The sequence below is a fragment of the Pipistrellus kuhlii genome, unplaced genomic scaffold, assembly GCF_014108245.1.
Source record: "Pipistrellus kuhlii isolate mPipKuh1 unplaced genomic scaffold, mPipKuh1.p scaffold_m20_p_2, whole genome shotgun sequence".
Lineage (NCBI taxonomy): Eukaryota > Metazoa > Chordata > Mammalia > Chiroptera > Vespertilionidae > Pipistrellus > Pipistrellus kuhlii.
The window spans coordinates 17,356,938-17,382,097 of record NW_023425515.1 but is presented as its reverse complement, the minus strand read 5'-3'; the positions used below and the strand labels follow the sequence as shown (position 1 = coordinate 17,382,097).

General features: G+C 38.5%; 1 protein-coding gene across 4 annotated transcripts in view; it reads left to right on the top strand.

Moving 5' to 3' along the window:
* The window catches only part of VEPH1 (ventricular zone expressed PH domain containing 1), a 191,430-nt gene that overhangs the window by 132,110 nt on the left and 34,160 nt on the right, over positions 1–25,160 (top strand). For all 4 annotated transcript variants that reach the window (XM_045583631.1, XM_045583630.1, XM_036446347.2 and 1 more), the window contains 2 exons: positions 9,134–9,273; positions 13,701–13,835. In XM_045583631.1, coding sequence (XP_045439587.1) covers positions 9,134–9,273; positions 13,701–13,835 — 275 coding nt within the window. The remainder of the gene's footprint in view (positions 1–9,133; positions 9,274–13,700; positions 13,836–25,160) is intronic.

The following is a 25,160-nucleotide window of genomic DNA, read 5'->3' as shown; positions in this document are numbered from 1 at the left end:
CAGATGCTGAGAAGGGACCATGTATTTCTCAACCAGTAATGTCATAAGTAGTGCTCGGTGAAAACAAGACAGTCTTCTTACTCATTGTCCTCCTGCCCCAATGTCTTTATTAAATGAAAAGTTTGGTAGATTTTCCCTTAAGCACACATGAGTTCAACAGCTCACAACGCTGGGAACCTACTGCAGAAACAAGCACTGTTTCAAACAGTCATTTCAAAAAATCATCTTCACTTTTGAGAATCTATTATTTTTTAACCTGGGAATATCTTTCCCTCTGTTTCCTAAATCAACGTTAATGAAATAATTGTTATTCTGTTTAAAACTTCTAAACTTTAATATGTTCTTTAATTTGGGAGGCAGGGTTTCATCCAAGACAAAAATACATTTTACAAATCATGTGGAATTAAAGCTTGCTATGTGGTTCACACTGGTTTGTGATGCCTTCCTCCATTTGTCAGGCAAAATCAAAAGTATTTTGTTCCTATTATGTTTTATGAGTAATAAAATACTTTACAGTATTTTGGAGTGATAAGCTTGTTCTACATTTCCCCCAAAATTGTAATTTAGAGTTGACTTCAAAAACATGTTTTATTTTATCTACTTTGAAAACGATCTCATCAGATAAATTGCCAGTTTCATTTCCTCCTACTTCTTTTCTGTCCAATTTGGGATATTTATATAGTGAAATGACAGTATTATTTATTCATTCTGGGTCAGTATTATGAATTCCATGTCTTTGAAATACATCAAAGAAAAATTAAATGGAAGACGGAAGAAATGGCTCCAGTGGTTCCTGTCTGGCTAGTGTCAAGGAGAAGGAGGAAATCTACTCTAACAGACCCTGTTGCCATCTGTCCTGTGTTGAGTGCTGAGAGCAAGTCCTGATCACCCCGGGCAAACATCCAACCCTGCTCTGAGCAGTCATCAGAGATACATTTCTTTGTGTGCCTCTACAGCCCCTCATCAAATCACAGAATTTCAGAGCTAAACAGTACATTCTAGTGTGGCAGTTACTAAAAAAATTAAACATAGAATATGATCTGGCAATCACTTGTGGGAATATACCCCAAAGAACTGAAATCAGAAACTAAAAGAGATCTTTGCACACCCATGTTCATGGCGGCATTTTTCACAACAGTCACAGTTCAAAGGTGGAAATAACCCAAATGCCCATCAACAGCTGCATGGGTAAATAAAGTATGGTATATACATACAGTGGAAAAGTACTCAGCCTTAAAGAGGAATAAAATTCTGATATATCCTACAACATAAATGAACCTCAAAGACACTAGGCTGCCTGGCATAAGCCAGACACAAGAGAACAAATATTATATGATTCTACTTATCTGGGATATTTAAAGTGTCCAAATTCATACCCAGAAAATAAATTGCTTATTGCCAAGGGCTGGGGGAAGAGGTAATTGGAGAATTATAGTTTAACGAATATAGAGTTTTAGTTGGAGAAGATGAAAATTTTTGGAGATGGATGGGCATGATGACTGTACAACAATCTGAATGTATTTAATACCACTGAACCTAAAAATGGTTAAAATCTCAACTTAAAAAAAATAATCCTACCCTCAAGGAGCTTATACCCTAGAGTGAGAATGGTAATAGCAAATAAAAATATAAAATTTTAGAAAGTACATTCTAGATCAATTTTTTAGCCTGTCTCATAATAAGGACACAATGGGGGAAAGGGGAGACACATATAATACTTTAAACAATAATTTAAATTAGAAGAAGAAGAAGAAGAAGAAGAAGAAGAAGAAGAAGAAGAAGAAGAAGAAGAAGAAGAAGTGGAGGAGGAGGAGGAGGAGGAGGAGGAGGAGGGAAGGAGGAGAAGGAGGAGGAGGAGGAAAAGGAGGAGGAGGGGGGGGAGGAGGGGGGGAAGAAGAAAGGAGACAGAGAGAAATAGCACAATAGTCTACCCACTAAGGCCCTGGTTATCTGACACCTGGGCCAAGGATCTTTCCACTGGACCATACTTGCTTTTTTGAGGTAATTCTATTACCTTTATTTTATGATTCATTTGAAGGAGAACAAACTATGGAACCTGGGCTCAAATTCCTACTCATTTGCTTCCTGGAAGTTTGATCTTGAGATTTCCTTCTCCATAAAACAGGGAGAACAAGACCTGCTTCATGAGTCTTCAATGTAATATGTTGCACCTGCACCTAGGTACAAAGTAAGGAGGCAATGAAAATTAGCTCCCTTCCTGCTAAGTTCCTTCAAATGCCTTCTCTGAATCTGTTCCTTATTTATATGAGCAATCTAGCAATTTCAGCAAAATAGTCCCATGTTTGAATTTTATAAATCATTCTAGAAATATAGTTTGGGTGTGGAGAAGAATGACTCAGTTGAAAAACCTGGGAAACAAGCCAGACTCTTTTAGTTGACCCTTACTTAGCTGGAGGACTTTCACAGTGTAAGTTTGGTAAATAATTCAAAACAAGAGCTAACATTCCTTTTTCCAAAAAATAAAGCCAACTCTTTGATATTTCTATTAGCTGTAATAAAAATCAAAGCCATATTCTATTTTTATTCTTAAAAGGCACTAATCTCTAAATAAAAAGTATACGATAGCATAGATTATACATAACTGGCCGCCCTGCGAGATGAGTCATGTGTCAAGCCTACCAAGAAGGATTGTGTGTTCCTCAGATCCCATAGAGATAAGTAGTAAAACCACTTATCAACTGATAGCAGATCACAGGCCATTTAAGTTAACACCACAGCCCTCCCTTTAGCTTTCTTCACCTCTGAGAAACTCCGAGCCTATTCATTTTGATTATTTCCTCTGAGTTCAGAACCTTCCCCTATTTTCTCCTCCTATATTTAGAGATAAAAGAGGCCAATTATTTCTACTTTACACAGGCCTAGAAAGAGCTTTTCTTTATAGATTTGCCATGGCTCTTTAGACTTACGAAAAGACCAGAGGCCCAATGTGTGAGATTCATGCACTTGAGCCAGGGTCGGGGTGGGGGGGAGGGTTGCTTAGCCCAGCCTGCGCCCTCTTGCAGACCAGGATCCCTCTTACTATCTGGGGCAGTCTGGAACCCCTTGCTCCTTACCACCCACCTGCAGCAGAGGCAGGAGAGGCTCCCGCCACTGCCACTGCACTCACCAGCCATGAACCCAGGTTCTGGCTGAGTGGTGCTCCCCCTGTGGGAGTGCTCTGACCACCAGGGATCAGCTCCTGCATTGAGCATCTGCCCCCTGGTGGTCAGTGTGCATCATAGTGACTGGTCATTCTACCATTCGGTCAATTTGCATACTAGGCTTTTATTATATAGGATTTGTCCTACCATCAGGTTAGTGAATTTTGCTGACTATATGCTAACCACATAAATGTTAATGCCTTAGATTATATTTCTATGTCTGGCAACTTGTGTGGTCTTGTTAAAGACAGACAATTTATTTTGGATTGTCCACCCTATCCCCACAGAAATTATATTATAGATAACTCGGCTGGGAAGGCAGGTTCAAATCCATTAGACAGTGACTATGGAGGAGGAGTATCATTTTGTGAACAAAATATAGGTCTTACATTTTAATGAACTTGAGTCCCAAATGTTAGTTCTGCATCTTACTTGATTAAGTCATTTAACTCTCTGATACTTTAACCTCTTAAGTAAAGATAGAGATAATAATAGATAACTATGGGGATAAAATGATAATTATATAAAAAAGTATAAAAGTAAACACTAATATTAGTTATTCCACATATTAACTTGCTGTAATATTTTAAGTAATTCACATACACACATATATAAACTACAATCTTATTTTTTATTATAGTGTTGCTTGATTTAGAATTTCCCCTTGACTTTTAAAACATTATTAGAAAACTAGAGGGCCAATGCACAAAATTCATGCAGAGGGCTCAGCCCCCGCTGCCACAGCTTCATTTGGAAGGATGTCCAGAAGGACCTCTGGTCTAATTAGCATATTATGCTTTTATTATTATAGACTAGAGACCCGGTACATAAGGGGGTGGGGGGTAGGGGTGTCCCTCAGGCCAGCCTTACCCTCTCTAATCTTGAACCCCTCCCTCAAGAGATGTCTGACTGCCCATTTCGGCCTGATCAGGATGCCCCGGATCAGGGTGGGGGTTCTCCTGGGGCATGGGGAGGCCTGGTGATGGTTTGCAGGCCAGCCACTCTCCCTGGCAACCCAAGCAGAGGCCCTGGTATCTGGGGTTTACTTATCTTCTATAATTGAAACTTTGTAGCCTTCAGCAGAGGCCAGGGCCAGCCAGGAAGCCTGGCTTCCTCCATTGCCTGGGACAACCCAAGCCTCCTGCTTTCTCTGTGGCTACTGCCATCTTGATTGGGATTTATTTATATTCTATAATTAAAACTTTGTAGCCTTGAGCAGAGGACAGGGCCAGCCAGGGCGGGTAGGAAACTTGGCTTCCTCCATTGCTGGGAAAACCAAGCCTGCTGCTCATTTCACGGCTGCAGCCATCTTGCAGGGTGGAGAGGGGAGTTGGCATGCAAGAGGCAGCCAATCAATGTTTATTTTTATCATTGATGTTTCTATCTTCCTCTTCCTTCCTTTCTATTTTTTTTAATATATTTTATTGATTTTGTACAGAGAGGAAGGGAGAGAGATAGAGAGTTAGAAACATCGATGAGAGAGAGTCATCGATCAGCTGCCTCTTACACACCCCCTACTGGGGATGTGCCCGCAACCAAGATACATGCCCTTGACTGGAATCGAACCCAGGACCCTTCAGTCCCCAAGCCGACGCTCTATCCATTGAGCCAAACCGGTCCTGGCTTCCTTCCTTTCTAAAATCAATTAAAAATGTATATTTTTAAAAAGGAATAGAAGCTAGGCTTCTCACTGTGATGTGGGAGTTACAGGTAAACAAGGCTAAACTTTCCATGTAATAAAAAATTAGAATTGAAGTCATCAGTATGAACTTATGTTTAGCTTAATATAGATAAAGACAGTTATATATAGAAAATTTTGCATATATATATATATTAGTGTACACATAATATATATATTAGTGTACACATATTATTTCCTCACTCTTTTAGCTGAGAGGGCCAAGGAATAATGCTGCTTCAGTAGCAAGAAGCACACCTAGCACCCAGATCTTGGTTTCTAATACCATTTATAATAATAAAAGCATAATATGTAAATCGAGGGAAGGTCCACTCAACCAGTCGCTGCCCCCCTCGCCCTCACCATCTGGATGACCATGCTAGTCAAGCTGGGTGCAATGTGATTGGCTGGGTGGCCCTGCAATCACCCCACAATCGCCCCACAGAGGGAGGCCCGGGCTACCCAGCCAGCAGCACTGCAGCAGGTGTGTGGGGCCGGCCAGTGATAGCTCTGCAGAAGGAGGCGCAGGCCAGCCAAGTGATTGTACCCCATGCTTGTCACCTGCAGAGGGCGGTGGGCAGCTCTGTACAGATGGCAAGCAGTGGAAGCGGCAGGGACAGCTGCGGGCAGCCGGGGGAAGGAAAGCCCTGATAGGCCCTGATTGCCAGCCAAGCCTAGGGATCCTACCCAAAGGGTCCTGGATTGCAAGAGGGCACAAGCTGGACTGAGGGACACCTCCCCTCCCTGTGCATGAATTTCATGCACTGGGCCTCTAGTTCTCCAATAAAAAATAATCAGAACTCCTTGAAGAAATGACTGATTCAAAGACAGGACCAAAAAACATACAAAATGAGCCAGGAGTATCTTTTAGTTCCAGAAAGTAAATAAGTACTAACATAAGAAACACACACACACACGCACACACACACACACACACACACATTCACCCACACAATGATAAGGGCACATGAAATGGACACAGGAGCCAACTGAAAGAACTCCTAATGGCCAAAGCTGGAACAATCAGAGCAAAAATAAAATAGTATTAAAGTATGAAGTAAGTATATATATGCACATACCAATAGAATAATTAAATAATTTGAATAAAATAACTGGAGAAGGAAGAAACAAATCTATGCAGAAGAATTCTACATAATTTATGCAGCTATTTTGCCCTCAAGGAGGTAAAGCAAACTCCCTACTTTCATATAGTAACTCCCTTCAAAGAATACAATGTGGAGCCCTTGCCATTTTGGCTCAGTGGATAGAGTGTCGGCTCTTTACAGTGGAGAAACATGATAAACACTGCCTCAGCCAGGCGATCAAGGTCAACATCAACAGTCATAAGTCATGGTGATCAAATGGTCTGATATGATGTGGTTTTTCCTCAAAAACTTCAGTATCTTATGGACTTAAGAAATTTTTTATAAATGCTCTTTCTGATGGTTCTCCCATTTGATCTTCTCTCTCTTTACGTAGGTCTAGCAAAATGAACAACCTTTTGGGCATCATGAGTATACCATGTCTTAATGACCCATATATTCTAAATTTACTACCTGGAATTACCTTGAACATTCATACCTTGTGTGATTATTTTTAGGGTGTTTCCTACACTAAAATGTTTGTCTCCCTCACACTTTTTCTAAATTCAAAATCAGGATAATCTTTCAAAGTTCACCTCAAGTATTTCCTCCTCAGGGAGAAGAAGCTGCTCTTTTCTCTGAAAGTCATAATAGTGTGTTTCTCCATCATCTCATGGGCATACACCAATTTTTTATAAATGCTGTTTCTAGATGTTTATAAGCAATGTTTATAGACATTTCTCCTATTGTGCTGTAAGCCTCTTAAGAGTAGGGTCAATATAATGGTCTCTCTCGCTCTCACACAGTGTCTGACATTTATTTATTCAACAGTTATTGCATGTTTACCATTCAGTACCATTGAATGAACAGGAGGGAGGAAAATTACTGAGAAAAAGTAAGAACTAACTATTAATACTATGGGGAAAACTTTCCAAAGTCAGGAAAGCTCAAGGAAAAAAATGAGAAGAAAAATAGTGATACAGGAAAGAAAAATAGCTTTACTGAAAATATTGACAAAAAACCTTCTACCCCAGAACTGATTTATTTTTCCAGCCAGTGCATATGCTTCTAAGTTAAAGGTCTCTGCTTTACCTCTTCACCCATTTAATGTGATCTGGGACCCCTGTGGTTTGTGTATAGAAAGCTGGTAGACTCTGGGTGAGTAAATAAATCTAAGCAATGTTCATTTTCAAAAGAAAACATGAATGAGCAGTAAGAATTTAGTGAAGTAAATAGACAAATCTTTTTCTCATGACAGAGGTCTGAAGTTCAACTTACAACTGACATGCCACTGCATGGGTTCTTAGGAAAGAACTTTGCTTTTGATACTTTCTATGAAAGTGAAACATGTTGCTATCTCAATGTCTATATACATTCAATTTATTTTAAATATCATTTTTGTGTGGCTCTCTTTATATACTTGTTTCTTATTTCTCCTAGTATAGATTAAATTACAAATTTCAGAGCATCGGTGCCAAAATATATTTTTCATTACCCTTGTCAAACAGTTTCTGATAGGGCAATTTTAACTTGGTCGGTGCTCCATTCAATTCTGAGGTCTGTCTTTCCCAGATCCAGGCCTCCTGGTCTTTCCCACTGAAACTTCAAACTCTCTGTACATGTCATGACCCATCATTCACCCTAAGAATGCAGGAATGGTTTCTGATTTTTAAACAAGGACATTGAATTCTGAACCCAACATTTTTTAATTCCCCAAAACAATTAACTTCATAAAAACTGTTGGTTTGTTTTTCAGAATCACGGAAAGCTGTTTAGTAATATTAAAATTCCAGTATATATTTTTAAATTGCCTTGTGGCTTTATTGCTTTGTTTCCAGTGCCTTCTCCTCTAATCTGTCATTGGCCACCTTCCCTGAACACTTCCAAAATCTTCCTGAAAAGCCTGTTATGTCCTCACACCTGATGGAGCAAGGATAGAGACTGAATCTGCCACCTTATTAGGGTCCCCATTCACTTTTAATAAATGCTAATCCATTTTCATTTGTAATTGTAGGGCATACTAAATCTATTAATTTTCAACATGCTTCATGTAAAGTGTCAGATTAAATCTGAAACAATAAATACTCCATGAACTGTTAATATGACTACAGATTTTTTAAGATCCCGGCATGGTAGTGTCTAAAGCACATGTGTCAAACACAAGGCCCGCGGGCCAAATTCGTCCCGCCAGGCCTTGCAATGTGGCCCGCACCGCGCTGTCATCACTGCACTCCTCTGCGTTTCCATCACAATGACAGTTTATGACTGTTCAGTAAACCATTTGGCCCGCGATTTAGGCTGGATTTTAGATTTTGGCCCCTTCTCTGATTGAGTTCGACACCCCTAGTCTAAAGCATTCCAACATGGCATCAGTTCAGCTGACTTCAAATTCTGGTTCTGCCACAGGTTAGGCAGCCTTCAGCAATATTTTTTTCTGGATCCCTGAGCATCATTCATCTGTCCAGATATTCTCTGTGGAGCATCTCTTGCAAGTCATGTATCAAGGTCACATTGACCTTCAAAGAGCTAAGCTTCCTCATCTTTAAAATAGAACTAATAATGCCCATCTTGTAGGATTGTAAAGATTAAATGGCTCCTCCTATAGATGACCTTCTCACCACTTTTACTTTACTCCTCCACTATCTTCCCCCACTTTCTTGTCCCTACAGGATGATCCTTGCTGAAGCTCTTCAAGATGAAATGACCTTTTTAGAATCAGACCAGGCCAGTTCACAGGAAGCCACACTTTTGGACAGTTACTTTGGAGGCTGTCTGTGTGGCCCCTGCACAATTAGGTGAACCAGGGCCCTGATTCATGACACACCATCCATCGTCCAAAAAAAAAAAAATGGCTGGGTTTCCTCCATCCAATTGTTTATTCCTCCCACGGTATCATTTCAAGGTGCCCAATAAGAAGGAAATGACACAGTATCTCCTCTTTTACTGGAGAGAAGTTAACTCGTCCGTGTTAGTTGCTTGGAGATTCCTCATGCATCGTTCATTAAAACCGGAGGAAGATGGATAAACACACCTGCATTTAAATCTACATTCCATGTGGTGGATCCTCTCCCAAATACACAGCTGTTGGGAATTATTGGTTGTCAGACTAAAAACTGAGGAATGTATTTCTAAAGGTGTTTGTGTGTTGTTGAAGTATAAAGTGTAACTCTGAGAAGACTCGAACATTCAATGCTATGTGTATTTATTCCTAGATTCTGTTAGAAGCTGTGTAGCCAAGTTGTTCTTCACCTGCTCCCTGAAGGGTCATTACTGCCTGTACAGTAAGTCCAGTTTTATTCTCATCAGCCAAGAGCCTCAGCCATGGATCCAGATCATGTTTCTGTTTCAGCAGGTGTGTATAACCTAAGTTCATCGTGGCTCCTTGGTATGAGTTTATGATCATTTTTACTGAATTATTATTGGACCAAAGTTGATATGTAGGGAACAGTAACACATACACATTTCATCACTAATTTTTAATAAGGATTTAAAAAATATTTTAGGATACTTTTCTTATAAAAAGTTCTGGATTACTACGTAATCAGGAGACCAATTTTATTAATATCTATAATAATAAAAGCATAATATGCTAATTAGACTGGACCACCTTCCAGACATCCTTCTGGATGAGCTTCCTAACAAAGCCAGGGCTGTGAGGGCCGAGCCCCTGGCATGAATTTTGTGTATTGGGTCTCTAGTTTATTAATAAAGGAGGAGAATAAAAGGGAAAATACTTTTTTGTGAAACAACAAAAATACCAGCTTATTTGGGGGAAGAGCTAGCCTTTATTTATAGTTTTTCAATCTCCCGTTAATTTTCACGTCAGCACATCCTTTTAGACATTGTTAAAATACTGGAATGCTATTTTTTCCCACAAAATATATCACTATAGATAAAATTTCATAGTGAGAAACTTTCAACTTAAAAACTAAAAATTTTGATGCAAATATTTTAGCATTAAAAAAAGATTCTTATTTGAGCTAAGTAACAAAATGAACTTATGAATGAAGTGAATCCAGAATATACAATAGAAGCATGGAACAGAGTGTGGAATCTCAGAGGGAAGGTAAGGGAAGGTTGGTGGATGGAAGGTAATCAACCAAGGACCTTGAACACATATATGCATGGCCCATGAACACAGACAATGGGGTGGTGAGGAGGAGGGATGAAATGGAGGGGTCAATGGGGGGAAAAGAGCAATATATGTAATACTCTCAACAAAGAAAAAAAAGAAATGACATGAAGGCAAAAAAATATATATATATTCTTTTATGGAAATATTTATCTCAAATGCATTAAGTTTTCATGTAAATTATAATATCCTGTACAATAAAAGGCTAATATGCAAATAGACCTAATGGCAGAACAACCAAACAACCCATTGCTATGATGTGCACTGACCACCAGGGGTCATACATAGAACATGGCAGGTGTCAGCAGCAGGTGCAGAGCGTGGAACATGGGATAGTGGAGCAGGTGAGCACGGGCACCAGACAAGGCGAGCGCCAGTCACTGTCATAGGGGTGAGCCTCTGAAAAGTTTTTGCTCCCATGTGCCACGGTCCTGCCTGGTGCTCACACCTGCTGCCAGCACTAGAGCCACTGCTTGTGCCCGCTGTCTGTGCCTGGTGCCAGCCCCGATCACCCCTGAGAGCTTCTCCACCTCCTCCTGCTCCTGAAGGGCGATCGGGGCAGCAGCTGCCACCCGCACCGGCTGTTGGTGCGGGCCCCAATCGCTCCACACTGTCAGCCGATGAGAGCAGGGTTAGCACAGTCAGCATGTGAGAGGGGTGGCAGGAGCGAAGCTGCAGGCAGACAGGGGACCAGGTTTGTAGTGGGAGGGGCTGGGCAGAGGTGTGGAGGTTGGGCATGGGTGGAGACCCACCCCTGTGCCTACCCCAGTCTCAAGGCCCACAATTCCATTTGATGTGCATGAATTCATGCACTGTGCCCATAATAGATTATAAAGTGTTACTAATACAAGAGACCTTGGACATCCTTTTTACTGATAAGAAAATTTAAGGGCAGAATTCAGATCACCTGACTCCTCAACAAGTGGCCTTTTCATTATTGCACACATGTTAAAAAATAAAATGAATGGATGCAGGCCAGTACAGAAAAAAAAAGGAGGGTAAAGCAATTCAAATGCTGCAGGATGCTTAAAAATTAGGCCAAGTGGTAAGATAGTTTATTTACTTCTATTAATAAAATATTTATATTATACCCCCTACAAAAGTCACAACCAGGCAGTTATATTTTATAAATAAAAGCAGCTGAATGTATCATAAAATGGGACTATAGTAGTTAACTTAAGACTATCTATCACCTTTTCCTGTAAGACTTAATAACTCACAGCTCATGTTTTAATGTGAAACAAGTTGTATTGGAATAAAAAAATAAAATAAAAAACACCTCACAGCATTGATTTTTGTTCCATTTCTTAAAAGAATGACCTTATTTTATTTTACTTACAGTTTTTAAATAGTTTTCATCAGTGATTTTGTATTTGGTTTGATCTTTGATTTTGTTCTTAACAGTTGTCAGTTTTCTGAAAACAAACCAAGAAAACTTGCTTTTATTTTTGCCCCTTTATCTTATTTTATTGACATAGTCTGATATTTTGTCTTTTTCTTTAAGCAAAATCATCCAAAAGCATGTTCACTAGTATACTACTTTTCTTCTTTGTTCATTTTACTGTAATGGTTCCTTTCTTTTTCCATAGCTTTGATATTGTGTGGTCTGGATAAGCCCTGACTTCACAACATCAATAAAAGCTTGGAGTAAAAAACAAATCTTTGATTTCATGATTACAAACCTAGCTGGATAGACTCTTCTGTCAATTTAACAGATTCATGGATCTCTCTAACCCACTGATTCCAGTCTAAATGCTACTCTTTGGATTGGTCATTAATAAAATTAGGCTCTGCTTCTCTTTATTTTTTTAAATATATTTTTATTGATTACAGAGAGGAAGGGAGATAGATAGAAGCATCAATGATGACAATCATTGATCAGCTGCCTCCTGCATGCCCCCTACTGGGGATTTAGCCTGCAACCTGGACATGTGCTGTGACCGGGAATCAAATCTGTAACCTCCTGGTTCATAGGTTGACTCTCACCCACTGTGCCAAAATGGCCAGGCTCTGCTTCTCTTTAAATGAAAGATCATGTGCTACATAACTTTCTGGTAATTAAATAAATTCCCAGATGTGTCCACATTATGGTTGTCTAATCAGCTTACCTGGTACTGGCTCTTAGCCTTTTTTAATTTGCACGCCACTTAGAGTATGAAGTTTTTCACTTTTCCCCACTCAGTTCAAGAAATAGCTCATCTTCATAGTAATGACATTTTCTCAAGGGGGAAAACTTACTAATTTTTATTTACTAAATAGAAATTTCTTTTTTTAATATATTTTATTGAGTTTTTACAGAGAGGGATAGAAAGCTAGAAACATCAATGAGAGAGAAACATCGATCAGCTGCCTCTTGCACACCCCTTACTGGGGATGTTCCTGTAACCAAGGTACATGCCCTTGACCGGAATCGAACCTGGGACCCTTCAGTCCACAGACTGATGCTCTATCTACTGTGTCAAACTGGTTTCAGCTAAATAGAAATTTCTTATGCACAAACTACATAGAGAGTTTCATAAGTCAATGGTTGGAGGTCACTGTCATAGAAAATAGGATTTATAAGCCAATACTATAATTTTGTCATACTTTAGCATAAAATATAATACATAAATGGTTTTATGTGTATATAAATAATATTTTATACTCTCTGTTACATTCTATATGTTTTTATAAAATTGTTCCTTTGGCCAAAACCGGTTTGGCTCAATGGACAGAGCGTCAGCTTGGGGACTGAAGGGTCCCAGGTTCAATTCCAGTCAAGGGCATGTACCTTGGTTGCAGGCATACCCCTAGTAGGGGGTGTGCAAGAGGCAGATGATCGATGACTCTCTCTCATCGATGTTTCTAACTCTCTATCTCTCTCCCTTCCTTTCTGTACAAAATCAATAAAATATATATTTTTAAATAAATAAATAAAATAAAATTATTCCTTTGACTTGAAATGCTCACATTTAAAGTTATTGTATAATATCACAACATGTAAATAACTATTAAAAACAATAGATTAGTAAATATACAATTTAAAATTTTCTTTGAACTTTTTATCTTTATTAGCTTGAGTAAAATATACATAAATGTGATTTTTTTTCTTTACATTAACAACCTTACTATCTAACACTTAGAATATCTTAAAGTTCTAGGAATATCCATCCATTATACATTTTAGGATTAAAAATGTTTTTTGTTCCCCACACATCTATTCACAATGTTCATATTTGAATATGTGTCAAATGAACACTCAATTATTTAATTTCTAGTCTTCATAATCTTCTCTGATATTTGTGCTTTAGATTTAATTTTATCCATTAATTCTCAGTGCTTTGAAAAATAAATATTTATAGTGACCATTTTCCCATTGGGTTAACATGCTTGGGAAATGATTGAAATAAATACTATGTTATAAAATTAGGCACATTTATAGAGATCACTGTCAACTGCCTTGAAAATCTTATTCAATACTTTTAATTTTTCTATTAAAAAAATGAAAAGCCGAAAATATATCATATGTTCAATCTTCAAGGTAGCTTTGTTCTTCTATTTAAATTTAAACCATGTTAAAGTTCAAACCAAGCCCAAATAGTGACTGTAGCCAATCAAACAATCTCAGTGAGACGAGAGACATGTTTTTCTCACTAATGTCCTTTCAGAGCCTATTTCCGGAGCCCCTGTCTATCCAGAGCCGTCCTGTGCAATTTCTCAGATCTCTGTGGGAGAAGACCCAGGTAGAGGGAGCTCATAGCTTCGAAACAGCCATGCTGGAGTCCACATTTCCACAGCAGAAGGTAAATGCTTCTTTCCCGGTTTATGTTATTTTAAACTAAGATTCAAGATTATCTTGAAGCAGTTCGCCTATTTCTCAACAGTTCCATTTTTTCCTTCTCTTACTTGATCTTCTTTTATTATTATTTAAAAAAAACACTTAAGTAATATAGCACCAAATTGCATGTGGTGCTACAGTGGCCTCAGGGAGTGGTGTCAGTAGACGGGGTCATTGCCTACTGTGACTTTGTTAAATCAACATTTGTGAAGTGGGGCACAGAGTGCTGGAAGGTGAGCCCCGCACAACAAAAGACCATAAGAGAAACTGAAATAGACAGGTTTATTACTCACAGGTCCTAGAGGAGGTACATAGCAGGCCTTGAGGAGCCAATTGGGGAGGTGCAGACAGAGAGAGGGAGAAGCGGGGAGGGGGGGGGCGGGGGGGGGCGGGGAAGGTTCTGGGACACATGCCTTTATTTGGTCTGTGGAGAGAGTACTTTGGGTTTCCCAGGCTAAGGCCAGATTGTCCAATTCAAACCAAAAAGAATGGGGTTTTTGGTAAGCCCATGAAAGTCTTATCTAAGACACACCCAAGGAGAAGGCCCTGGGAAGCAGAGAAAACTTGATTACAGGGCTGCTGGGGAAATCATAACAGAAACTTACATTTGCTCATGACTCTGTAGGCTGTTGTCTGGAACGTGCGCTTACATTAGGTGGCCAGTGTTGGTTTAAGGCACATGTGTCAAACACAAGGCCCGTGGGCCAAATCCGTCCCGCCAGGCCTTGCAATGTGGCCCGCACCACGCTGTCATCACTGCACTCCGTTGCATTTCCATCACAATGACAGTTTATGACTGTTCAGTAAATCATTCGGCCCGCGATTTAGGCTGGATTTTAGATTTTGGCCCCTTCTCTGATTGAGTTCGACACCCCTAGTTTAAGGCCACCGTGGGCTGCGTGACCAAACAAGATGGATGCCAAGGCAGCAATAGACTGGAGTAGCTTAGTTATACATTGGCACTGTAGTTTGAGGCTCATAAACTGACATGGTACAATCCACTAAACGCTACTCAAAAACTACTCATACGACATGGAATAGAAAACATTTTATAAAAGAACATGGGCTCTGGGATCAAAAGGGAATGAGCACCAGTGAACTGGGCTCCAGATTTTTCAGTGCCTTTTATTTCTTCCTTCCAAACTTCCTCTCCTGCCCTTGTCCTCTGCAATCACCACAGAGCAGAAAAAATAAATGAAGATAAGGTGAACAGGAAGAGAGAAAGCATGGTCAGGGAGAAGGAGCTGTGCTGAGGCAGGCAAGTATGACTTGAGACCTAGAGCATTTTAGGAGTGTGGAAACAGGGCCATATCTCTCAGGACACAGTGGCCTGAGACCACCTAAGCAGGCCCCCAAACTTGGAAAAGATCAGAATGTGGAACTACACCCATCCAATCAGTAAAGTGAAACTGGACATGGACGTACACTGATGTGGTCAGTTTTGTGTGTGAGAGAAGTCACAGGCCTGAGCATGGAGAGAATGATTGGAGGAATGCTGACTGGAGGCAGGAAGACTACCTAGGAAGCTGTTACTGTAATCAGGTAGGAAATGAAGGCATGAATCAAAGCTGGACGTTGTAGGAAGATGATGAATGTAAGGTTCTTAAAGAAGTAGAATTAACAGCACTCGGTGCCTGATAAGGAAACTGGAAGAACCAACGATGACTCTAGGCGCATCGTGTGGGTAAATGGATGATGATGGCTCCATCCTAAAAAAGAGAGGCCACAAAGAAAGCCACTGTGGAAAAAGAAGGTAAAGCATTCTGGTTTACATATTTGTGTTGAAGTTGTTTCAACCACTACATGATGATGGTGGTTGAAATGGATCTCAAAAAGACCAGACTGGAGGTATGGGTTTGGGAAACATAAGGTAGAACTTGACATTATGATACTGGATTGGATCACTCAGAGAAAATAGAATATGTACAATGAGAATAGAGATTGGTTATGGATCTCTCTTTAGCAAATACTACCAGCTTCTCTAAGCCCTTACTGTGCTCAAAGATCTTGATTATTAAGAAAACACAGTAATAACCATTGGATGCTTACTAAGCAAACCAGAGGTTATACGAATACTACATATAGGATCGTGATCTTGTCTTTGTTTTACTATTGAGAAGGGGAGTAAACATACCAATATTAAATAAACTCAAAGTACAAACAAGTAGCAATTTAATTAAAAAAAAACTGTTATATTGTAAAATTAACTCAATACCTCTAAAGTGCTGAAGGATTGTGAAAGGACGACAAAAGGGTGTAATGAATCAGAAGTTTATTTAAGGTAAGACACATTCAACTATTGCATCACTACTTTTGGCTTTGGTTTAAGAATTAGGTATGCAGTATGAAAGAATAAAGGAAATGCCACAATTGTACCAATACAAAGTAGAATGGAATTCTTTGTATATTTCACTCAAATTTTAAACTGTGTATCATGTTTAGAGACAATGCCTCAAATTCATATAAATTTTTCATTGTGAACTGTATTTTAACTAGAGGCAACTAGTAAATTAGAAGTTGGCATGCTGCTTCGAGTCCTAAGAGATTTTTTTTTAAAACTTGGCAGATCCATTTTGTGCATACTCACAGTATACTTATTAGTATTTCTTCTATTTTATACAAATGCATAGACCTCTGGAGAAAATTTAACTGCAAACCAAAATGCTTTCAAATTTTTTAGTTTTATAATTTGGTTTATTCATAAGTAATTGAAAAAGTCTTTAACATATAGAATGTACATGTTTGACAGTTATCGGCCTGGGTATTTCTCAATCAAACTGATTTTCTTCTATTTTTTATGAAGTGTTGTGCCCACTAAAATCAAAATTGCTGTGAGAATGGTCCAAAGGCTGCTTTATTTTTTTTTTTACCATATGTACACTGTAATATACACTGGTGATTGAAAATGATGAGCATTTCTGCATCAGCTGCAGTGATGGAGTTGACACTGTGGCTAAGTGGCTAAGTGGATTTAGAAGGAAGGAGAAAACTCCTGGGAAAATGCCTCACTCTCTAGAATATTATGCTAGAGGGCTTGCTCTTGCTGTTGCCTTTTAATAAAATTCTGGAATTTCAGAACTGAAAATCAACAATATGATGTTTATTAACTTGGAAAGTGCTTGAGTACAAGGATTGCACCATTTTTTACTATTATTTTTCCAAGGTTACTTGGTGCCTGGTTGGGAGCTCAATATATAATGGGAACTAACTGAATAAATAAATTAATCTTGTCATTTTCTGGATGTTAATTGAGAAGCAAAAGGACCTGGTGAAGGTCACATAGCTAGTCAATAGAACTAGAGTGCAAAAGATTGTCTCTCTTCCCTCTCCCCCTACCCCCTGCCCCAGCTGGTTTGGCTCAGTGGATAGAGCATCGGCCTGCAGACTGAAGGGTCCCAGGTTTGATTCCAGTCAAGGGCATGTACCTTGATTGCAGGCACATCCCCAGTGGGAGGTGTGCAGGAGGCGGCTGATCTGTTTCTCTCTCATTGATGTTTCTAACGCTCTATCCCTCTCCCTTCCTCTCTGTAAAAAATTCAATAAAATATATTTTTTAAAAAGGATAAGAAAAAGAAAGATTATATCTTCCCCATGCAAAGAGTGTGGTGGATCTGGATGGCTCTCCAGAGCCACAGTCCTCCATGTGGTGGCTTAGAATTCCAGGTGCATCTTCTGTTCTGTGTTCATCTTCTGGCAACTCAATATCAACATTCGCTTCTACAATCACCACAGTGGAGGAAGACAGGGAATTCGGAGAATCACAGACAGACTTTTAAAAGTTTCTGCCTGGAGTGACCCATCCCTTTTCATAGTTCACTGGTGCAGTGAAGGCTTGGGTGTTGGGGTGGGGCAGGAGAAGTGTGGAGAGAGTTAATGGGGAGGGATAGAAGGGGAGATCTGTAATACTTTCAACAATAAAGATAAATAAATAAAAATTAATAAAAATAAAATCAGTGTTTTTAAGAGTATCTACTAACAAGATTGTAATGATCAAATAATACATACAAATCCCTTAGAACAATTCCAGGGTAACATAATAAACACCAAATGTTAGCTCTTAAAAAACAAAACAAAACAAAAAAAAACAGATGAGACATGATTATTGCTGCAGGGATAAATTAATGGTAAAGAATAAAGATTCAAGATATAGCCTCAAGCATATATAGACACTTGGTAGATTTTTTTTTAAGAAGAAAATGAAATGTTTTTAAAATAGTATGGGAACAGGTGACTCTCCAGATTGAAAAGATAAAATTAGACCCCTCTCAGACATTATATACATAAATCAACTCCAGATAGATTAGAGGCCTAAATATAATCAATGAAACTTTAGAAGTAGAAGAAAATATTGAAGTTTACCTTTATGACTTCAGGATAAGAACGGATTTCTTAAGACCTAAGTGAATAGAAATCATGAAGCAAATACGAATAACAGATTTGGCTACACAAAAAGTTTAAATTTCTCTATAACAAAACATACCATAACAAAGTTTAAAGGTACGAACAAGCTATAAGAAGGTATTTGAAATATGTATAACTTACACACAAAATCTTCTATAAATCAACACAGTAGAGACAACCAAAGAAAAAATTTAATGAAGAACATGAACAGAAAATTCACCCAATAGGAAACTCAAATGACCAAAAATGTAAGATGCTTAGATTCACTAAAAATTATTAAAATAATTGATTTAAAATTTTTTAAACGATAACCCCATTTTACAATGATCAAAAACTGGTGAGAGGGTGGGAGTAAGAGGGAGAGATCAACCAAAGGACTTGTATGCATGCATATAAGCATGACCAATGGACACAGACACTGGTGAGAATAAAGAATGGTTACAATAAAAGTCTTGTCAAATACAATACATAAAAGAATGAGGATATTTATAAAGAATAAATAAATATTTAAAAAATAATAAAGAAAAAAGAAAAAAATAAATAAAACAGGTTTACATATTTAGGAAAAAAGGACTAATATTTAAGAAAAAAATATCCTCCAATATAATAAAAGGTTAATATGCAAATAGTCCCTTGGACTGGAAGTTGGACCAGAGGGTAGGATTGACTGGCCAACCTCCCTTGTCCCTTACCCCCTGGCCAGTCCAGCCCAATCAGCCTTAATTAAGATGAGTCACCAGACCCCACACACACATGAATTCATGCACCAGGCCTCTAGTATGTAATAATTAAATCATACTCAAATATAAATATACAGTATATGTAATAACATATATAATAATTAAACTAGACAGCTAGCTGACAGTCAAAATGGGTGAGTAAATAGTTTTCCTCTCATTTAAAGCTTATTTTTAAAAATGTTTAAGCATCCCTTCCAAAGGAGTCTCCTATCTAATTAACATTCATAACATTATATTTCTCTCCCTGCCATGAGAACATTTAACATTTGTAAACAGAGTTTAAACATTTCATCAGAGAAGTGTCTTTCTTTCCATAAAGACGTTTTTTATTATAATTTACAAAAATGTTCCATACTAGATAAAACTTGACAAGGTTTAAGTCAAGTTTCCTTTACATTTTTAAAAGAGCAATCTGACAATAGTTGAATATATTATAAATTCATTGTACCCTATTATCTTGCAATTCCTTTTCTAGTTAGAACTCTCACATACCTGTATAGGAGACATGAACAGATGTTAACTGAGCACTATTTGAACCAATAAATAAATAAATAAATAAATAAATAAATAAATAAATAAATAAATTATACATATATATATATATATATATAGTATTACACACACACACACACTGAGTGGCCAGATTATTATGATCTCTGAACATCCTAGATAATAAATATCCTATATAATAAAAGGCTAACATACAAATTGTCCCCTTGATCAGAAGTTTGATCAGCAGACAGCCTGGCCAACTGCCAATGTCCCCTCCCCCTGGCCAGGTTGGCTGGACCCCACCCATGCACGAATTCATGCACTGGGCCTCTAATACACACACACACACACACACACACGAGTGGCCAGATTATTATATATATATATTAGAGGCAATGAAAATGAACATCAGTAGAAGAAAGAAAAAAAAATGTTGTGGTATAGTCATTTTTGTTATACAAGCAATAAAAGGGAATTAATTAGATCTACATGTAGCAACATGAGATAAATCTTGAAAACAGAATATTGAGTTATATTAAGAAAGTTGCAAGAGTAAGACATGAATAGTATGCTAGCTTGCATAAATTTTTAAATCACACTAAGCAGTACTATGCATTATTTATGGGTACATATATATTGTGACCAAAATATAGTGCCATATTTAGACTCACACCAAATTCATGATGGCATTGTCTCTAAATAACAAGAAAATTAGGGAAAGAGGGAGGGAAGTGTTACTGGGAACAAGATTAAGGGGATCTCTATTTCATCAGTAATTTTGTTTTTAAAAAATAAGAAGCAAAATATAAGTATTTGGCTGACAAGTTCATGAGTATTTTTTACATTATCCATTTAATTAATTCAAATGTAATTAAATTTGTAAGTAATGTCTAAGAGTTAAGGATTGATAGATTTGACTCCATAAAATATAAAGTTTATCAAACCTATATATACAATAACTTAAATGAAAATATGTGTCACAGCATACAAGGCAAAATTTAATATCCTTAAGATACTTAAGCTCATTCATATTAATCATTGGGGTTGGTCAAAGGCATGAGCAAATAAGACTTGTAGTCCAGAAAAATTATTCTGTCTCATTAGTAGTCAAAATACAAACACTGAAATTAAAATAGAATGGCCCTTTTTAATTCATTTTTTAAAAGACAGTAATCAGTGTTGACTAGATTAAGGGAGTTCAGACACTCTCACACATTTCTAGTAAAAGTGTAAATTATTTCAACATTCCTTAAAAAAAGCAATTTAGCAATACTGTCAAGAGTCTTAAAAATATTCATATCCTTTAACACAGTGATCCTACTTCTAGGAATCTGTTCTGAAGAAATTATATGAAATGTGTGCAAAACTTAAGTGTTACTGGGAACAAGATTAAGGGGAAGTATTGTGGAGTGATTTGTAAATAGTCTAAATATCTAAAGATGGGAGAAAGAGAGTCTTAGATATAAAGGTAGAGATATATGGATATATCTAGAGATTGGAGAAATAAAGTAATATATTCATCCATATGGAAAAATATTAAGGAACCATGCAAATTATGGGCAATGATTAATGACACAAAACTATATTTACATGAAATACCACACTGCAAAATACAAATTTATTTATATAAAGAGTACTTCTAGGATTGCCCACTAAAACAACCAAAAGGATATATACCCAAATGTGAGCAATGGTTAGCTCTGGTTGATGGGACTAGTATTTTCTAAATCTTCTCAAGAAATATGTATTTCTTTTGTAATCAAGGAAAAAATTTCATTGTACAAGTACCACTCTTAGGTATACTATTTTATGTAAGGAAATATAAAGGAGCAGCTTACTTAAGATAATCAATTTTCATTATAGAATAAGGATTTTTTTTTTAAAGGGTAGAAAATCCATTGATTTGTTTAAGAAATGAGGAGAAGGGCCTCCATGAAGTAAACAGAGATACAATTAATATTTCCACCCTTCAGAGGCACTCTGATCATCAGAGGACCAGACAGTGAGTTGACTGGGGAATTGCTCCCGGACTAGAACTTGAGAGAGAAGTCTCTTTTATTGACACACATTTTCCAGTTCCCAAAGCCTGGAGAAATTCCATATGCCATAGAGATGAGGTCTCAAGACTATGCCCATTATGGAAACAAAACAAAACATTAAAAAAAAATAAAACATTAATTTGCTGCTGAAACAAAATGGGCCCCATCTGGCTAACATTTGGAGATTTGTTTTCAGTCCACATCGCTGAAAACACACTTGACAGTTCCCAGAGTAATTGGCAGTTCTGTCCAAGCCCAAATAAAACTAAAGAAGCAATTCTGTGTGGAACAAAAAGAGACCCGATGATCCCTAGGCTTAGATTGAGTGTTTTGAGATGCACTGTTAATGCAACACTTTAATAAATAAACGCGTAAGGAAGTAAATGAGAAATGAGCTTATTATATATAAAGGCTGTTAACTATTCAAATTCTTAAGAGAAATTTAAGTCTACACATGTCATTTGAGTGACAAGTGTTGCAGGCCAACCTCAAGGGAGAGCATGTGAATGAATCATGGTGTTGGAGAAAGGTTAGCGATGGTGAACCTCACTTTCAGAGCAAGCGAGGTGGGAATGCAGTAAATGAGAATTCGGTTTGGGATTGTAGAAGCCTAGATGGGGGTGGGGACCCCTGGGCTCTGAGCCCAGAACCAGGAAAATCTGACAGGCAGTGTCTAAAAACTGAAGGTTTAAAAGAATGTGTGAATACGAGCCTGTCCAAAGAAGGCAGGCCTAAGGGTAAATCCATGGATTAAGGGGTGAACTCCATGAGAATGCAAATCATGGCAGGAAACTGAAGGCAAAGGGGTTAAGAGGGCAGATTGAAGGTGGGGGTGTGACTGCAGATGCCAATATCTGGGACACTCCTAGTGAAGAGCAAACTGGTTGGGAGGCTAGTGTACATTAAAATACAGAGTCTGGGTTTTTTTAAGAAAGAGGAAAATGATTCCATGTAAAGGGAATGACACCAGCAATGACATGGAGGAGATTAAAAAAAAAAAAAGTCACTGTACAGATATGGTAAATGTGACCCTAAAAATATTTGGGGGGAATGCCTGCTCTATGCCAAGCACTGTGCAGAGACCCAATATAAGCTATCATGCCCTGTCCTGTTGGAGACAGTAATATACAAGTAAATAAATACATAACTCCACCCTGACAGAGACTATCCCATATAATAAAAGCCTAATATGCTAAGGATCCGGTCATCCAGTCATCCGTTCAACCAATCAAAGCATAATATGCTAATGATATGTTAAGGATGCTCAACTTCTCACTGTGATGTGCACTGACCATTAGGGGGCAGACACTCAATCAGGAGCTTCCCCCTTTTAGTCAGTGGCTTCCACAAGGGGAGTGCCTCTCAGCCAGGAGCCAGGCTCATGGCTGGTGAGCACAGCAGCAGTGGCAGGAGCCTCTCCTGCCTCCGTGGCAGTGCTAAGGATGTCCGACTGATAGGAAGCAAACCTAAGCCATCAGTCGGACATCCCCCAAGGGCTCCCAGACTGCAGGAGGGTGCGGAACAGCCCCCCCCCCCCCGCCAGTGCATGAATTTCGTGCACTGGGCCTCTAGTATAATATATAAAGCCCGAAGAAAGTGAAGAAGAGAGCATTTATTGGGTGGTCAGGGGAGGCTTCTCTAAGGTAGTGTCTGATGAGTTTTTCTGGCAGAGAGAACGTTTTGCACAAAGACTTTGAGATCAAAAACCAAAAGGAGAGAAAGAATAAGCAAAGCAAGGTAAAACAAACAAACAAACAAAAAACCTTGGCATATTAGAGTATTCTCCTCTGAATTTAAATCACACTTCCCATCAAAAAAATTTCTGAGCAGGCACCCTCCACGTTTGTATTTATTTACTTATAGATGATGTACACGTATTATTACATTCATTTCCATTATAAGACACATTCAAAAATGGAAGTTTTAAAGCACGAGATGAAAAGTACAGTGAAAATTCTAATCGTTTCTACTCCCTATATCACTGTGGATGGGCATGCCTACCCGGCGGGAACTCACTCCCCCTCCACAGCGCTGGAGGAAGTAGAAGGATCAAGATGGAGCCCAGTGACCAAAGGGGCAATGCGAGTTCATCTGGGGGAACTGCCCTCTGGCCTCATAAGCCAAGGCAAGGAGCTGCAATTTTATTGTCCTCTGTGGGTGTCCCTAAAGAGTTTAGCAGCAGACACTACCCAGCTTGTCTTCAAAAGATCACTCAGTCTGTGGTGTGGAGACTGCATCAGACAGGGGCAAAAGCAGAATCAGGGAGAACATGCAGATGATTGATGATCCAGATGAGAGAAGAGAGCAGCTTAAACTGGGATGGTCCCAATCAGGACAGGAAAAATGACACAGGGATAGGAAAAATGACACATCCATACACAATTTGGAAATAAAAGGGACATAATCAACTAATGGGTGAGGTGTGAGGCTTTCAAACATCTTACATGGAAAATGCCTATGGGATATTCCAGTGGAATTGTCTAGCAGGCAAATGTGAAGAGGTTTAGGACACAAATACAAATGAGGACATCCTCAGATTAAGGCAACCTGGGAAGAGCACAGAAAGAAAAAGGACCCAGTTCAAGAATCAACCCAGAGAGCAGCTGAGAGACACAAGAGCCCCAGGAAGTGTAGAGGTCACAGATATCAAGAAAATGTCCAAGAAAGAGTCAGGGTATGGATGGGATTTGGCAGCCAGATCAAGAAGATACGCACAGAAAAGTGTCCATCTATTTGGGCAACTTGGAAAGAGCAATTTCAATGGAGTTTGAAGGGCCAGGTGCAAACATAAGTCGGTGGAGAAATGCTGGGAAGGAAAGAATGAGAAAGGAAACGGCATATGCAGAAAGCTGTTGTAAAAGTCTGGCGCTGAATGGGCTGGTAATGGAGGAAGTATGGAGATGGTTTAATATGGAAACCCCAGAGCATGTTTGTAAGTTGTTGGGATGATGCAATAGAGAGTGAAAATAGTAAGCAGATGAGAGAGAAAAGTCACTGCATGCAGACCCAGATCAAGTAGGAGATTGGATGGTGGAAAGATGTGTTAGTGCTTTTTGATGGCTTTTCATCTTTTTCAGTGACATAAGAGGTGAGGCCATCGGCTAAAAGTGAGGAGGGGAAAAGAGGGCTAGAATGTGGGAGATTTAAGGAAAGAGAATGTCTGAGATGAAATTCTTAGAGAAAGGAACCATGTACTTACTAGAGAAGAATAACAGAATCATCTGGCTAATGAGGAACATTCATTCGGGATCTGAGATAATAGATTTAAAATAAAATGACGGAAATATGCTTTTTCTCCAGCAATGATCAGCTGTTCAAGTGCTAAACTGAGCTGCTTTTTTTTTTTTTTCTGGCTCAGTGGTATTGAAATAGTAAAAGTTTTCAAGGATGTAGGAAGAGATCTATGTTTGAGATGACAGAGAGTAAAGATGCAGACCAAAGGGAAAGATTTAAAATGCTAAAGAAAAGTCTACACATAGGAAACCTGATTTGAGAAACATAAAGATGCATTTTTGAGCTCAGAAAAAAAAAAAGTTATTTTCTGAACAAAGAAGATGATGGATTTGTGCATCTTTGCACAAGAACCCTCTGCTTTTCCACCCAGCCCCAACAGATGCT